The 16299-nt window shown below is 47.2% G+C and overlaps 2 protein-coding genes across 16 annotated transcripts in view; one reads left to right on the top strand and one right to left on the bottom strand.

Moving 5' to 3' along the window:
* PGPEP1L (pyroglutamyl-peptidase I like) overlaps nt 1-3140 on the bottom strand; it is a 56931-nt gene extending 53791 nt beyond the window's left edge. Inside the window, exon 1 of the mRNA XM_029574363.1 lies at nt 2896-3140. The gene's annotated coding sequence lies outside the window, so the exon portion shown is untranslated. The remainder of the gene's footprint in view (nt 1-2895) is intronic.
* The window catches only part of FAM169B (family with sequence similarity 169 member B), a 77174-nt gene that overhangs the window by 22707 nt on the left and 38168 nt on the right, over nt 1-16299 (top strand). For 8 of the 15 annotated variants that reach the window (XR_003852315.1, XR_003852314.1, XM_029574360.1 and 5 more), the window contains exons 4-8: nt 3235-3320; nt 4353-4533; nt 11729-11911; nt 12876-13004; nt 14009-14103. Coding sequence is in view for 11 of the 15 variants with exons in the window: in XM_029574360.1 (XP_029430220.1) it covers nt 3235-3320; nt 4353-4533; nt 11729-11911; nt 12876-13004; nt 14009-14103 (674 nt within the window). In the remaining 4 variants the exon portion in view is untranslated. Of the gene's footprint in view, nt 1-3136; nt 3321-4352; nt 4534-11728; nt 11912-12875; nt 13015-14008; nt 14104-16299 lie in introns of all 15 variants that reach the window. The other 7 variants (XM_029574361.1, XM_029574354.1, XM_029574352.1 and 4 more) reach the window with 3 other exon arrangements.

The raw sequence follows: 16299 nt of genomic DNA, 5'->3' as shown, positions 1-16299 counted from the left end.
AAATTTAGCTTTGTAAAAGTAAAAAAAAATAAATAAATAAATTTCCCTTCTCTATACTTAAAAAAAAAATTTCAAAATTAAGCCTGGAAGTTAGTGTCTTGTGTATAAACTGCAGGTTTAAATTCCAGTTTAAAAATCCTTTAGGCGGGTCCCTAGAGCCATAACCATGTTGGGAAGCACCACATACACAGTGCACTTGGGATCTACTGTTGCTATCTATCGATGTACACAGCACTGTACAGGTACACAGAAGAGACAGTCTCTGCTCCCTGGAGCTTACAGTCTAGTCAAGGAATACAGAACACAAATAAGAGGCATTGAAAAACATTTTATTTGAGTCAATCTGGTTAAAATCAAGCAAGGCTATGTTTGGCCTGTGACTGACAGGGGAGAGTGCCTGATATTGCCACCCTAGGCTGAAATGTTTACTTCTGAGGCTGCTATGATAAGGGCTGCAACCTACAAGCCTCTTGAGGAGTTAGCATGAGTAATGTGAGGTGATAGTTGCTGGGTCAGCTGCTATCCTGTTTTTAAATTGAGGGAAGGAAGTGTTGCCTCAAAGTCACCTACCATAGCCAGGCTGAAAAGAAATGTGCACTGGTAATTTTTGTGGGAAAAGCTTTTTTTAGCTTGTGTTTTTTCGGTCATATTTTTCTTTCCCTTCTAGAGAGACTAAGAGGGGGTCAGCTCTCTACACAGAGGATGGCTGAGAGATAATGGTGAGAGGCGTGAATAAGGGCAATGTCTTCATAACAGGAACACTAACCAACAATTAGGAAAGCCAGTCTCGCAAATGAACACACGTGTAATGTGATCAAAGCTTGAATGCATAGGATAGTGACATAGTATTGATGGCAGAAAAAGTTCAAATGGTCGATCCAGCCTGCCTGGCAAGTTTCCCTTGGTTGCAACTGCCGCTCTGTGCAGGTTACCCCCAAGCCTTATGTTAAGGGCAATAACTGTCGCTCCGTGCAGGTTACTCCCATGTTTCTGTTAAGGGCAGTAACTGCCGCTCTGTGCAGGTTACCCCCATGTTTCTGTTAAGGGCAGTAACTGCCACTCTGTGCAGGTTACCCCCATGTTTCTGTTAAGGGCAGTAACTGTCGCTCCGTGCAGGTTACTCCCATGTTTCTGATAAGGGCAGTAACTGCCGCTCCATGCAGGTTACCCCCATGTTTCTGTTAAGGGCAGTAACTGCCACTCTGTGCAGGTTACCCCCATGTTTCTGTTAAGGGCAGTAACTGCCACTCTGTGCAGGTTACCCCCATGTTTCTGTTAAGGGCAGTAACTGCCACTCTGTGCAGGTTACCCCCATGTTTCTGTTAAGGGAAGTAACTGCCGCTCTGTGCAGGTTACCCCCATGTTTCTGTTAAGGGCAGTGACTGCCGCTCTGTGCAGGTTACCCCCATGCTTTCTGTTAAGGGAAGTAACTGCCGCTCTGTGCAGGTTACCCCATGTTTCTGTTAAGGGCAGTGACTGCCGCTCCATGCAGGTTACCCCCATGCTTTCTGTTAAGGGAAGTAACTGCCGCTCTGTGCAGGTTACCCCCATGCTTTCTGTTAAGGGAAGTAACTGCCGCTCTGTGCAGGTTACCCCCATGTTTCTGTAAAGGGCAGTAACTGCCGCTCCGTGAGGTTACCCCCCATGTTTCTGTTAAGGGCAGTAACTGCCGCTCCGTGCAGGTTACCCCCATGTTTCTGTTAAGGGCAGTACTGATGCTCTGTGCAGGTTACCCCCATGTTTCTGTTAAGGGCAGTACTGATGCTCTGTGCAGGTTACCCCCATGTTTCTGTTGAGGGCAGTACTGATGCTCTGTGCAGGTTACCCCCATGTTTCTGTTAAGGGCAGTACTGATGCTCTGTGCAGGTTACCCCCATGTTTCTGTTGAGGGCAGTAACTGCCGCTCCGTGCAGGTTACCCCCATGTTTCTGTTGAGGGCAGTAACTGCCGCTCCGTGCAGGTTACCCCCATGTTTCTGTTGAGGGCAGTAACTGCCGCTCCGTGCAGGTTACCCCCCATGTTTCTGTTGAGGGCAGTAACTGCCGCTCCGTGCAGGTTACCCCCATGTTTCTGTTGAGGGCAGTAACTGCCGCTCCGTGCAGGTTACCCCCATGTTTCTGTTGAGGGCAGTAACTGCCGCTCCGTGCAGGTTACCCCCATGTTTCTGTTGAGGGCAGTAACTGCCGCTCCGTGCAGGTTACCCCCATGTTTCTGTTGAGGGCAGTAACTGCCGCTCCGTGCAGGTTACCCCCATGTTTCTGTTGAGGGCAGTAACTGCCGCTCCGTGCAGGTTACCCCCATGTTTCTGTTGAGGGCAGTAACTGCCGCTCCGTGCAGGTTACCCCCATGTTTCTGTTGAGGGCAGTAACTGCCGCTCCGTGCAGGTTACCCCCATGTTTCTGTTGAGGGCAGTAACTGCCGCTCCGTGCAGGTTACCCCCATGTTTCTGTTGAGGGCAGTAACTGCCGCTCCGTGCAGGTTACCCCCATGTTTCTGTTGAGGGCAGTACTGATGCTCCGTGAGGTTACCCCCCATGTTTCTGTTGAGGGCAGTACTGATGCTCTGTGCAGGTTACCCCCATGTTTCTGTTAAGGGCAGTACTGATGCCCCGTGCAGGTTACCCCCCCATGTACCCTTTTCTTCATTTCTAGCTTTTAGGGATCCACAGTGTTTATCCCATGCCCTTTTGAATTTGTTTACTGTTTTCGTCCTCACCCCCTCTTCCGGAAGGGCATTCCAGGCATGCAGCACCCTCTTCATGCAAATAATGCTTTAGAGCTGACAGAAAGCAAGCTATGTTGAAATTCCCGAGAGCTTGCATGAGGCAGCCCCCATCCTCAGGCTGCTGCTCGCTCTCGCTCTCCCCCGCCAGAGAGTGCCTTACCCCTATCGTACCTGGGTGGCTTGTGATGTTTGTAGCATCCACGGGCATCTCGTACAGTGCTGAGCACGCTGTCAGTCCTCTATAAAACCAGAGAGTAATGGGGCTACACATCCCTTGCAGGAAGCAATAACTTTCCCAGTGAAACTTAGCCCCTCCAGTCCTGGATGTTCTGTGCTTTCTGGAGCCGGCAGAAAAGACAGACAGGTGATAACTTTTCTTATACATTTTTTTTTTTTTTGGCATCACCCGCAGCTGTGAATTTCCGCATTACTAAGTGACCTTTTAAATGGCAGCGTCCAGAGTCTCAGATTTTAAGAAGCAGATTGTAGAGGCCTGTTCTCTTTGTCCAGTTTTGGCAGTGTACGTGAACGCGTCGTGGTGGGGCGTGGAAGATGTTTTGAAGACGTCCGACCCCTCCCGTGAGGGGGTGATGAAGGTGAGTGTGCAGTGACTCATCCTCCGCCATTCCCAGCCCTGCCCCTCCGGCAGGTGAAGCAGAGTTATTCTCTCCGCGGCCGGGGCTGGCCGTCTGCCTTGCAGCCCTCTAGAAAAGGCTTCTGTTTGGCAGATTCTGTCTCCTTTCCCCTCCCTCCCAAAAGTGCCCATAGGTTAATGCACTCATTGTTAGAAGGATTTATGAGTCACTGGGGGGGAGGAGGGAGTGCCCCTAATCTCTCCTGGGATAGGGAGAGAGAGCCGGGATAGCAGGCAGGGATTTGGAGGCAGAATAATTCTGACCTGAGTCAGAAGAGGAATGAAAGAAGCCTGAGTGAGTGGGAGGCACTGCTTAGTCTCCTCCCGCAGTCACAGCAGCTCTGTTAGCTGATCCCAAGCCCGGTACCCAGCAATACTCTGTATCCAGGAAGGAATCCTACAGCTCTGGTTTCCTTTCCTTTGGGAGGAAATCTCTGCTCCCTTATAAAAGTGCTCTCCCCCCTGTAAGTGAGGGCAGGGACTCAGCTCTGGTAAGAAAGCGTGGTGAGTTTAGGTTGTGCGGGGTCAGTATTCAAAGGCATTCAGCTGGAGAGCTCCCAAGTTAAATATGGGCGTTTATCCAGCTTAGATTATAGCCGGGTAGTGACTTGTCCGGCCTGAGTCTGGCCAGGGCCGGGGACGGTCATCCAGCTACCTTAGCCAGCCGATTTTCAGCTTTATCTGGTCAGGACCCAGCACCACCATCTTCTAACTTGGAAATGGCTGGGGGTGAGCTCATCTTCTCTGTGGGATCTGCCAGGTACTTGAGCCCTGGGCTGGGATGGGCCTTAGTTGGGAAACGTGCTCATACTTTTTAAGGAGGCGCTGGAGCAGCGCTTCCCAAGCTGATCACCTCTCACCGGCTGGGCTCCATGGATAAGAGGCTTTCCTGGTACCGTGGCGGGAGCTGATTCCATCAAGTGTGGAGTCGTCGTAGTAAATCTCAAGGCCTAACTTTCTTCCTTTCTCCTCCTCTGGGCTTTGGGTGTCCTAGGTTTCCTCTTTAGCAGAAAGGGTCGTCCTTTTTGTCCTGAACTGCCTGGTGTTCGGCATCCTGGAGAGAAGGCCCAGCGAGGAGGAAGACGCGGTCTTCGTGCCCCACTCTGCCAAGGAGCACGCCAAGATCTTCTGGCAGGCTGGAGAAGCTGTGGCCTTTTACAGCATCAAAAGGAAAGGTAAGGGGGGTCATTTCCCAGGTGCACAGGGGCTTCTGTTTCCTGAGAGGTACCACACAGGGAGAAAATCTATTCTGCAAGCGGCGTGTGCAGGAAACCAATAGGAGCCAGGCAGCAAGCTGAGGATACTCGTTGATCAGAACCTCCCAACTTCCCACGTGTCCTCAGGAAGTGATCACTGATAACGATTAATGCACTTTCCAAAGGGAATGAAGGGAGCCCGGCCCACGGAGGAGAAGGGTTTTCTCTCTTATTGCTGTTCCCTGGCGTGGAGTCATGCATATGGAGAATAAGAACCAGAAGGATGTATAGTGCTCCATGATGATAGAGTGCTCCATTCTCGATTTGGTTTACCTGTTGAGCATTCACCTTACGCACTCTGGCACACAGGAGAGTCGCAAATGTCCCCCTCCTTGTTGGTCCTCAGACTCTTGAGGCATCCAGAGCTTGTGCTCCGTGATCGCACTGACAATTCCTGGTCAGAATGAGGACACCCAGAGCTATGGAAACCCCTCAGCAAGTTACTTCACTTTACTGTCATGCAACAAACTCTCGCTCCAAAAGAATTCCCTCCCCCGTTATGTGCGGAGTTCTACTTAACATACACGCAGTGGCGTCCACCAGCTTCCTTTCCTGCTCTATTAAAGCTGCCTGCTGCATCCCATCCAGGACTGGAAAGCCATCAGGAATTGGAAGTTCAGTGGAGGTGATGGAGACAAGGTCTCATCTGAATTCAGGAAAGCATGGGACAAGGACAGGGGATCTCTGAAGGAGTGGATGGACAGACTGGATGGGCGGTACGGTCTTTTTCTGCCCTCATGTTTCTCTGGTTTTAATCGGGTAGGCTGGGCATGTTGAAAATCTTAATGGAATTGTAGTACGTTTGATCCTGATTTTGCTATTAGGGTTGGTGAGTAAGAATCCGTGTTTTGCAGGTTGAATTGTTTTTAATGGGTCTGTAGTCGCATGTCGTGATGCTTTTAATGTTTATACTGTATGGATGCTCTTTTATTTTTTTGTGTTGCATGTAATTATGCTGCAAATCACCTTGTACAGTTTCAATCAGAAAATTAGTATAGAAAAACTAAAGTTAGAATCTATAGAGACTGTGGTAGTTTATCCTGGACCAATGCAACAATTAGTCAGTGAGAGGACTGTACATGAGTATTTGAGACCACGCGTGTCCCTTGTTAGAATGCCTTCCTGTGTAGTAACGATATAGAAGAAAGCCTTAATAGATGATACGAACATAACACTATATTTTGTTTTATGGGACCATCATATAAACCCCAACTGTTGATATCTTTTAGAGCATTAATTGTGCTCCATCGATAGCTCACAGGGGTGCAGTTTTAATCATAGGTCCAATTTTTTGAGGATTTTTTTTAAAGCATTTCAAAAAGATTTTTTTAAAAAGTGCACTACTTCCCTTAGTCATGGAAATGAATTCAGGAATTCATTCCTGTGTAATAACGCCACACGTCTTGTAAGAAAGAGCGGACGATAACTGGGGAGTAGGGGTTGGGTTGGTTGTGGTACAGAGTTGTCCTTGGATTCTGTGCTCCTGGTGCTGAAGTCTCCCTGTCCTGGCTCCCTCTCCTGCACCATGCATAGACCTTCCTGAGGTGGTCTCCCGGAGAGTGGGTCCACTCTAAAGCCTCTTATTTATATTTAATGCAAGCAGACAAAAAGAATAACACTAACTCTTGGTTGTCTGCTACCTTACATTTATATATCCCCCTCCCGAAATTTAAGATCCAAAAATCAATTGCTATTACAAGTCCCCTCTCCTAAAACCACAAGGCGAACATGCATTTTCCATCACAGGACCTAGCCTATGGAACTCCATCCCTCAAACCCGTAGATCTATAGGCAATTCCAAAGAATTCAAGAAAGCTTTAAAGTACTTTTTATTTAAGCTTTTACTGATTTGTGCGAATCCCAATAACCAGTCCCAATTTTCTAGCCATTTTAACTTCTTTTAAAGGTGTTTTCTATATTTTATTGTCAGTTTTTATGTTTGTTTTGTCTTAGGATTTTAGGTTTAGATTTAATTATGAATGTACTATTGTAGCCTGGCACGGATATAAATCCTTTTAAATTAAATTAAAATACATTTAAAAAAAGTAGTAACAAGTGTGAATCTGCCTTTGCCACATTCCTTGGTGGTTCTGTCAGGGTTTTCCCCATGTTTGTGGACTCTTAGCAGAAGCCGCTCGTAACTGCTGATGTTCACCAAGGTCAGTCCCAAGACTTTGAATGTGATGATCTCTTGTCTGCGCCCTTATCGTGAGCGGGTTGCTGACATGCTTTAATGTGTTTCTGCAAAGCGTCTGGGGCTGGGAGATGAGCCATGCCAACCCGACAGACTATCTCTAGATTTTATTTCTAATATCTGAAGTCTGGTGTTTTTTCCGATTCTATATTTTTTTGTTCAACAAAGAGCAACCCCAGACATTATAAAACGTCAGAATGGAAGTGCTTCTCGGGGCCTTGTGCTGCTGTCTGAAGGCTGTTTTGCAGTATTTCCTGGAAAGTGATTGCGTTGAGCACAAACACCAATGCAGTAATGTATCAGGATGCAGTGTTTTGGGCTTCCGGCTCGGTCTGAGCTGGCCTCTGTTGAGCTACAGTGCCATAAGCCTTTACCCTCTTGTTTCGATATCCCCTTTCCAACTCAGCCCAACCATTGTAACAACCGTCTTCGGCCGGGGATTGCAAACTGCGGCTCCCTCACTGCCTCATTTGTCTAGACTCTAGCAGTATAGAAATAAGTAGTGGTAGAAATAGCTTGGCTAATGTGGACTCTTAAAAGCGAGCAATGGCTGAGACTCCCTCCCTTAGGGGCTGCGAATGCTGCCTTCTCTGCACCCCCTCGGACCCAGGTTCTCCGTGTGACCGCACCCAGTACTGTCACCGAGCCACTGGGCCTTCCCAGAATTCGTTTGTAATACATTTCCTGGTGTTGCTGTGTCCCTGTCCATCTCTAATTTTGGTTTCTGGGCTTTATTCAGGATGGGATCCTTGGGCTACTTTGCTTCTGTGGCAGAAGGGCCCATTTCTGCTGGATGGCACAGAACCAAACTGTCTGGGCTGTGCTAGGAGATGTGAGAAGGGACTTGCAAATGGGTTTGCTCCATTTTCTGGCTATGAGCACAACCTGTTCTAAGTCGGGCCCTTCGACTGGAGGCTGGCAGAGCAGCGTAGGGATTAGAGAAAGGAAGCAAGCGTCTGGAGACCCCCAACTCCATTACCCCATCCCCCTCTTGCAAATCACTGAACCTCCCTGGGCTTCAACTAAGATTGCAAGTTCTTTAAGTTTGGGTCACTATAAACCTGTATGGCTTTTCACATCCAGAGCCATGGACACTGCCAGCACTATTTAAATATAAGAAGTTGTTATAGCATCCCATAATATTAATGTGTGTGTTACTGTGTGTTAATTCAAAGTCAGTATTCAAAAGGATCTAGCCAGTTAAATAAGGACCTAGACAAATAGATCAACCTTTGAAAATTGGCCAGGCTAACCACCTAAATTTTACTAGGTGGCTAAATTCAGCCAATTTCTTTCTGGTTGGGTCTGAGGGCAGGGTTTAGGGCAGGAGGAGAAAGTTATGTAGCTAGTACTGATTTTTCATTGCTAGACACCCAATTTGGCCAGCCAAATTTTAGGTGCCACAATAGCAGTCTTAAATCTGGCTGGCCAACCTTCCTCCCGATATCAACCAAAAATAAAATGTCCATTAATAAAAAATAAGATAAAATAAACTCACACAATAACAAAAAGTAAGAAAGTAAAATAGCAATAATTAAACATAAAACAACAAAACCAGTAGAACTGAAAAACACATATCTGGCAAGCGAGGAGAACGTCCTGGTAGGCAGGCTGAGCGGATCCTGAAATGCCATGAATGGTCCCTGGTTACAGGGGTAGAAAACCAGATATTCTGCGAATGGAGCACACCCATGTAGATCTGTTTGCATCCCCTCTGAACTGAAAAGTTCTACTCTTCTACTCTAAAAAGGGACTCAAGGCAAACTAACTTCAGATCTTTGCCCTGAATTGGGTTCAGAGTCTACTGTCTGTGTATCCTCCATTTCATCTAGCAGGAAAGACCTTATTGAAGCTCTGAAGAGACCGGGGACTGTGATTCTCATAGCACCATATTGTGCAAAACAGATTTGGTTTCCACTCCTGCAGGAAATCTCCAAGAATCCAGCTGGGATGAAGAATTCCCCAACTCTCATCACTCAAAACTGAGGACTTTTACACCATCCCAACATCAGGTCCCTAGTCTTCATAGCTTGGATATTGAGAGGGTAGCTCTCAATATCCTGAGGATGTCTCATATTGTTCTGGCTTCCAGGAAGGTCTCCATGAGGAAGACCTATGGTTTGGAGGTGGTTTGCCTTTTGGTGTGAGGGAAAGATCTTAGATCTTTCTTCTGCTCCATGCAAAAACTGCTTGAATCAAAATCTTTTATCTTTCAGAGTCAGGTATTCAGACCAAGTCAGGGCTTAGTTTAGTGCAGTCGGCACTTAACCCCACTATGTAGAAGGTAAACCCATCTCTATATAGCCTTTAGTTGTCCGTGTCGGGCAGGGCTTGCTTCACTTGAAGCCTCCTGAGGTGGTGTGGGAACTCAATATGCTGTTGACTCGGTTGATGAAAGCTCACTTTGAGCCATGGACTCTTGTGAGCTGAAGTACCTGACCTGAAAGGTTATATTTTTGGTAGCGGTCACTTCAAGTTTGCAGAGTCAGTGAGCTCCAGGCCCTAGTAACTTAGATTGTGAGCCCTCTGGGGAAAAGGAAATGCTTGACAGTACATGAACGTAATCCGCCTCAAAGTATCAAGAAAGACAGAATATAAACACACAATTATTTATTTATTTATTATCTGTCTCAAACCAGGTGTTTTCACAGTAGGGTGGTTCTGTGCACGTAGCCTAACTTCCTGCCTAAAATAGTGTTGGACTTCCTCCTTAACCAGTCAATCGTCTTTCCACCATTCTTTCCCAGGCCACAGGTCCACAAAGGGCACGAGCTACACAGTTGGAATTGTAAGAGAGCCTTGGCCTTCTGTCTGGAGCAGACTGAAGACCTCACAAAGTCCACCCAGATTTTTTGTTTCCCTTGACATCAACAAACCTGGAATTGCCATTGCAAGCGTGCTCTTTCTAGTTGGCTAGCGGAGTGCATCTCCTTCTGTTATGCCCAGGCAGGCTTGAATCTGATGGGTCACATTAAGATGCACAGCATTAGACCCATCTAAGATCAGCCTCCATGGACAGGGACTCCCAATGTGACAGAAAGTTTTGGCCAGTCTGTCCTGAGATCTGGAACCCAACTCCATCTTCCCCAGGGCCTGTTATTTTGGTGCCTAAATTATGTATGTTTTTTAATCATATATTGTAAACCGCTGCGATCTTAGGGCATGCAGTACAGAAGTGTGTTTAAATAAATAAATAAATGTACTATGAAAAAGTCCCAGATAGGAAATACTTATAAATCAAAAACCTTCCCTCAGTCTTCAAACTGGAAATACCAATGTCTTAAATCAAAAAATTATATTCATTTAAATCTTGAATTTTATTTAAACAGAGAAGACATGACCATCATATCTACAGGCATCATGCTGCAATATTTACTGCAATGTTTTTTCATTGCCTGATTGTTCATTTAATCATCGGTCTATGCCTCCTTCCTCCCTTATTTTTACATTTTTCCTTATTTTTATCTGAGTGAAATTTTAGTAAAAATTTGTGAAAAAAGCACTTATCTTGAATAGCTGTAGTGAGCGCTCATCTGAATGTTGTGATGAATCTCCAAAAGGGAGAAGACCAAAACCAACGTAATCCACGTTTCAGAAGTCACCACGCTTCCTACCTCAGGGGAACGTTCTGTTTCTTCCCTCTAACAAAGCCCTGTCCAGTTCACCTCATTAACAAGACGTCAGATGACATCCACCTCTTCATCAAGATATGTTGTCAAATCTTCATCACGGTGCTGGATGTCTCAAGATAGTGTCTGATTTTTGATTTAAGACATTGGTATTTCCAGTTTGAAGATGGAGGGGAAGGGTTTTGATTTTTTTTAAATTTAAATAAATAAATACATTTTTGCCCATTGGTACTGCTTAATGCTTTTTCTCTTTTTTTTGGTTCGGGGCAGTCTCTAGGCATTCCCTGTATGTAAGGACTGCCTTCCTGCTTGTTCTTGGAGAAAGCAGAGTTGCTTACCTGTAGCAGGTATTCTCTGAGGAGAGCAGGATGCCTGCCCTCCCCTCGGACGTGTGGCGTGTAGCAGGCTGCATATGCACAGAAGAGCATGTTAAGAGTTTCTAGAAACTTTGAAATCAAATTTCCCTGCCGGGCGTCATCGGTTGTGGTCACCCCTTGTGTGAGGGCTGCTGGCCTCTGAGAACAGGTTAGCAACTCTGCTGCATTAGCAGCTTTATCGTCACCGCTCAGTGGGCTTTTGAATATGGACCTCTGTGCTTGTGAATTTGTGTGTGATCTGACTTTGCAGCACTCTGTAAGACCCGGCTTTGTGCAGGCAAAGGGTCAGCACTGTAAGGAGGCCAGCTCAGTTCAGCCTAGCTCGTCATTTCACCATTTCCGTCCCATGCCGGTCTGTTTTCATGCTCCACTCCCTTTCCCAGTGACTTGGTCTGTTTCACCATTTAGTAGGTGCGTTTGTCGGCACAAAGTTCCCATTGTCTGTTGCGCTGGAATAAGCACTATAGCGATTTGCCTGGTGGTTGTCCACTGAAAGGTGTAAGGGAATCTGGAGTTTGATTTAAATTGGTCCAATTTTGGGCCTGCCTGAACCCTAAAACTTGCCCCTGTGTTATATGAATCTTCACTCTATCCAACTTGTCAATTAAAACTCTGTTGAATAACATAAATATATCATGTCCAGCCATTCCTTTTGAGTGCATGATTCATAAAATTAAGCCTACAGGCATGTACCAATTTGCAGGAACACTATACACACGTTTTTTTAACTAGATTGCTAACTGCACTAAGGAATGCTGGCTGGTACTTGCCAGTGTGTTGAACGGGGACAGTTGGCTACCTGGGGGACTGTTAATATACATTTCCGCTGTTTGTTTCTTCCGGTTCTGATAATGTAAATGTCTGCTCGGGTTAGCTGTAAAAGGAGTTTTGTTTTTTTCCTGGCATGTCCTCAGGTAGCCTGTGTGCTGGCAGCACGAACCTTTGCTACCTCCTTCCAGTTCTGGACACCGTGTTTGTCAGGCGGAAGTGCAGACGGCGCGGCCTGGGGTTGAAAATGTTGGAGGATTTCTCTCAGTCCTTCACAGCCGAAGATGCCTTGGGCGTCAGCTGCCCTCTTTCTCCAGCCATGTACCAAGGTGAGGCCACGTGAGTGATTGCGAAGATGGTAGGAGGGGGGCGATGAATAATTCACGCACGCTCATTTCAGGAGGAAGTTGCTGAGTGGGTTCCTGGCTGGGCAGCAGTTTATTGAACTGAATCTGATGCTGGCAGGATGCACTTTTCTGTATTGTTTTCACCAGAGAACAGGAGTGAGTGCACAAGATTGAGCTGTGTAAGGAAGGGATAGAGGGGAATCCTTGCTGCTGCTTTCTATAGCACCAGATCCGACTTTCAGGTGTACAGTCCCAGTCCCATGGAGCTTACAAATAGGTTTCAGGAAGTTTATTACATTAAACAAGGCTTATAACTAGGAGGAGCCAGGGTTTAAGATATAAAATCAAACTAAGAAAGGTGGGACTCGAGTTTGGTCAGTGAGGGCATTGGAGGAGAAGAGCCCAGAGAAGATCAGCTTTATAAAGAGAGAGAGAGGTATCTAGGAAAACTGCTGCTTTTATTAAGCACTGGGTCTGAATCTTCATACTGTTTCCCCCCGCTTTGTGTCTGTAAGAAAATGCAGTACATTTCCCACTTCACTGAGGGAACTGCAGTTGACGTGTTACTTTTCTCTGTGGGGGTGACCTTGCACTGAGTTCTGTACACAGACGCACGTTTAATTCCTGCCATCGTCCGACACGCTGTGCCATGTCCCTGCCCATGAAGGGTCCACACTCCTCTCCCTCTGGTTGCAAAACAATGATGGCAGGCGGTCATTTTAATCGGGATTCAGTGATCACGTTGATTGAGGAGTTATTTGTAGTGTCACAATGCCATCTGGTGGTCAGTGTGTGGATTGCTCTCATTGGCCTCAGTTGTTGCCAGTTCTGATCGCCCCTAGCGGCTGGACCATAAGCACCAGAAGAAGTCGTGAGCACCCTCACACTTTTAAGGTGCAGGGACTCTGGAACAACCTCTGTGCCCTAACATATTTTTCCCATCCAGTTTGCCAGAAATTCCTGCAGCTCTACCCAGAGGAACGGGAGCGCCTGTGGGAGGTGGAGGCACCAGGTGACTGGAGCCAGCGTGAGAACATCTGGTTGAAGATTCAGTTGGGTCATGCCCAGGCAGCAAGTGAGTTCTGGTCAGTAGCAGTGTGGTATTGATCCTTTATCAGCTCTGTCCTCGCATCTTGGTGTCACCTCTGAGAAGAGCGTGTCCGGTGAAAAATGCGGAGGAATTCAGAACCGGGCAATATCTTAGATTCCTTCCAGCTCGGGCAGCCATGACTTCGTTGTTAGTGCAGAGCCCAATGCGGACGAGGTGTCCTGTGAGCCCAAATGGCTTGAAATTTCATCAAGGTGTGGGGGAAAGCATTTCCCCAGCATTTGATGTTTGCAGACTTTTAGCTTGAGAACGACATTAATTTGCATCGCTTAGTTACCTAGAAAACAAGAGCTTGTTAAGGCTTTCAGGGATCAGGCTTGGTTAGCTCAGGCTATGTGGTCCCACCAGTGCCAGGAATGTGGATACATTTTGATGTCACCTTTTATCCCCACCTTACCACTCAGAATGATTCACAGTGTGTTACAGGCTCTTTGTTGTTCGACTGAAGGCTGTAAATGAAAATCTCAATTGAAAGTGGGTCCTTTAGTGCTGCCCTCTGCAGAAGGGATCCGTCCTGCACCTGAGTGCGCTGCCTCTGCACAACTGCATCAGGGCGGTGATGGCAGAAAAGACCATGTGTTTTAACCAATTATTCCTGTCCACACTGCCAAGGATATTCCCCACCACCCAGCCTACAGATGTTGCTCCTTATCCAAGACGGTTTTTGTTGACTTCCTTCAAGATCCCTTTTCTAATTTACACCCAGTATCCCTCTCCTGTCCAACCACAAGGTCCCACAATAAGCCAAACAGCCACAAACCCGATCATTGCCGTTACCTGAACATTCAGCTGCCTAGCTCCTTCAGGCTTTTCCGCACCCTCCAACCCATACTACAATGTGCACGTCAGCCTAGCCAGCTCAGTTTATGGTTCTCCAGACACCCAGTTGGGTCTGGGTTTCATTCTGTTTCTGAGTAGGGTTCAATAGTCTGCTAATATGGATCTGTAATGCAGGCAGTTCTTTCTTCCAGGACTCCATGATCTTCGCAAATCTTCTGAGGAGAAGGGGGCCTGCGGGGCAGAGGGATCGGAAGACGATGAACCTAGACTCTGTACGAGCAGAGAGGTGAGCAAGGGGCCTGCATTACTGGATGACACCATTTCCTGGCCTTGGTCTTCTGGTGGCTCTGAAGCAATGGTCCAAATTAATTATTTATTTATTTCAAAATCTTGTGCGCTGCATCTTCTCACGATTCAGTGCGGTGTACAAGTAACACATTCATAAAACCATCAACGTACTAATAAACGTTACAAAAATGCAAAAGGATTAAATATAAAAATTGGTCCTTACCCCCATGCACTTCTTTAAACAGCATTTTAATCTGCTTTATAAATTGCTTAACATCTTGCTCCTTCCTTATCCTGACCTGCAACTTATTCCATGAGAAGCAGTCATAAAGAATCCCAGGGCGAAGAGGAAAGTCTTCTAGAGCTGGGCCGTTGGAGCCTGCTCTGGGGCAGCGCTACACTCGGGGGCTTCCTGAGACGGTGACCCAATGTGATTGAAGCTTCAGTGGGACTTGGATGGGGACATGCGTACGTTCAGTGCCACACAGAGTATTTCTGTAGGAGTGTAGTTATGATCAATAATCCTCTTGGATGGGGTGTTTTACCAGTTAACCAAGAGGAGGGTATTAGTGGATGGGTAATCCAGAATGGTTGGGTAATTGCCAGGTTCTTGTGGCCTGGTTTGGCCTCTGTTGGAAACAGGATGCTGGGCTTGATGGACCCTTGGTCTGACCCAGCATGGCAAGTTCTTATGTTCTTATGCTGTTAGAAATCTTTTTCTTTTTCTTAAAAGGAGCAATGAATCTCAAAATTGCTAAGTCAGTGGCAGAGGGATTAATGCCCTTTGTTCCAGGCAATCAGATTGTTTGGGATCTGCCCAAGGTTTCTGTTTGACTTCTTTTCGGAGTACATGAAACAGATCTTAAAATAAGTGTGAGGGATATTGGAGATGGGACCTCTGTGTTATCTGTGTGCTGATGAGTATGCTGGAACATGTAACATGTTCCTGGTTGTACCCCAGATCAGTCCAGACAAGTGGATTTTGCATCCCTACCAGCAGATGGAGGCAGACAACAAAAACTTTGAGGCACTGCTACAGATCTGAGAGAGCCACCTGCAGTCCCTCTGTCTCCAACAGATGGTAGAGGTGCATCACCTGCTCTCCTAGGGAAAAAAGAAAGGAGAATCAGTGAGAAGGACAATTCCCAAGGTGTTAGGTTCCTTCGTGGGCCATCCCTCGGGTAGATCAGGGTGAGGGGGGGGGGGGGTAGTTATCCCTGTCATAGCTCGGTCCTGATCTTTGGGGGGGGGGAGCCAGAGGTCCTGGGTCCCTGCCACCCCAGTGATCAGCCTCCTCCAGCCAGAAGCAGGAAAGTACTTAATTTTAATCTCCTTTCTAGCTTTGTGCTTGCCGGTGTATGTTTCTTTAAAAAAAAAAAAAAAAAAAGAACATAGGCGTGAGTCTGAGGCAGCGTTCGGGCAGCTGATCACAGTTTGCTGCTGGGAGGCAGGCAGAGGTGAGTGGGGCCAGATTGCCGAGTTTGTCGGAGCCGGGTGTTAGCACCGGACAGCGCCGCCGACCGCATTCACAGGCAGGAGCTATTTTTAGGCCTGATTGCCTGGCATGGCGCCTCCCGCTCAGCGCAGGGAAGTTTGCCGTGACTGGGGGGGGAAGTGGCTGCACCTCAGAACAACCACGTTTTGACCCAAGTGCCTAAGAAAACTAGGGAGGAGAAACAAAAGGGATCAGGTGGCATCCTGCGGCTGCTGGGACTTGGACGGACCAGGGATGAGGATGGGGACACATCGGATAGTGCAGATGATCCCGATCAGCTACAGAGAGGTCCGGTGGATCTGGATAAGGACCCTGACACCGCATTGAGGAACCCAATGCAGGATTCCAACCACATCCTGGTGGCCGCAGGGATGATCCTCAGGTGGTCAGGCTGTTCCGTAAGGAGGAGCTGCAGCCTCTAATTCCGCAGGTCTTGGAAGAGTTGAGGATCAAGGTTTCAGAGGAAGACTCTGACAATGAGGGAGTGAACCCGGACCTGGAAGGGCTATGAGGTCCACCTAAAGCTTTCCCTTTTCCCAAGAAGGTGAAGAAGTTGGTGGATCAGGAGTGGGAATCTCCCAAGGCGGGCCTCAAATTTGCCCGAGCGATGACTAAGTTATATCCCTTGTCAGAACAGACCTTAAGAGTTGTGGAAGATGCAGCTGTGTCAGCAGGGACCAGGAAGACAACCATCCTGGT

Source organism: Rhinatrema bivittatum, chromosome 13, assembly GCF_901001135.1.
Source record: "Rhinatrema bivittatum chromosome 13, aRhiBiv1.1, whole genome shotgun sequence".
NCBI lineage: Eukaryota > Metazoa > Chordata > Amphibia > Gymnophiona > Rhinatrematidae > Rhinatrema > Rhinatrema bivittatum.
Note: the sequence above shows the minus strand (reverse complement) of the source record. Positions and strands in the feature narration are given on the sequence as shown.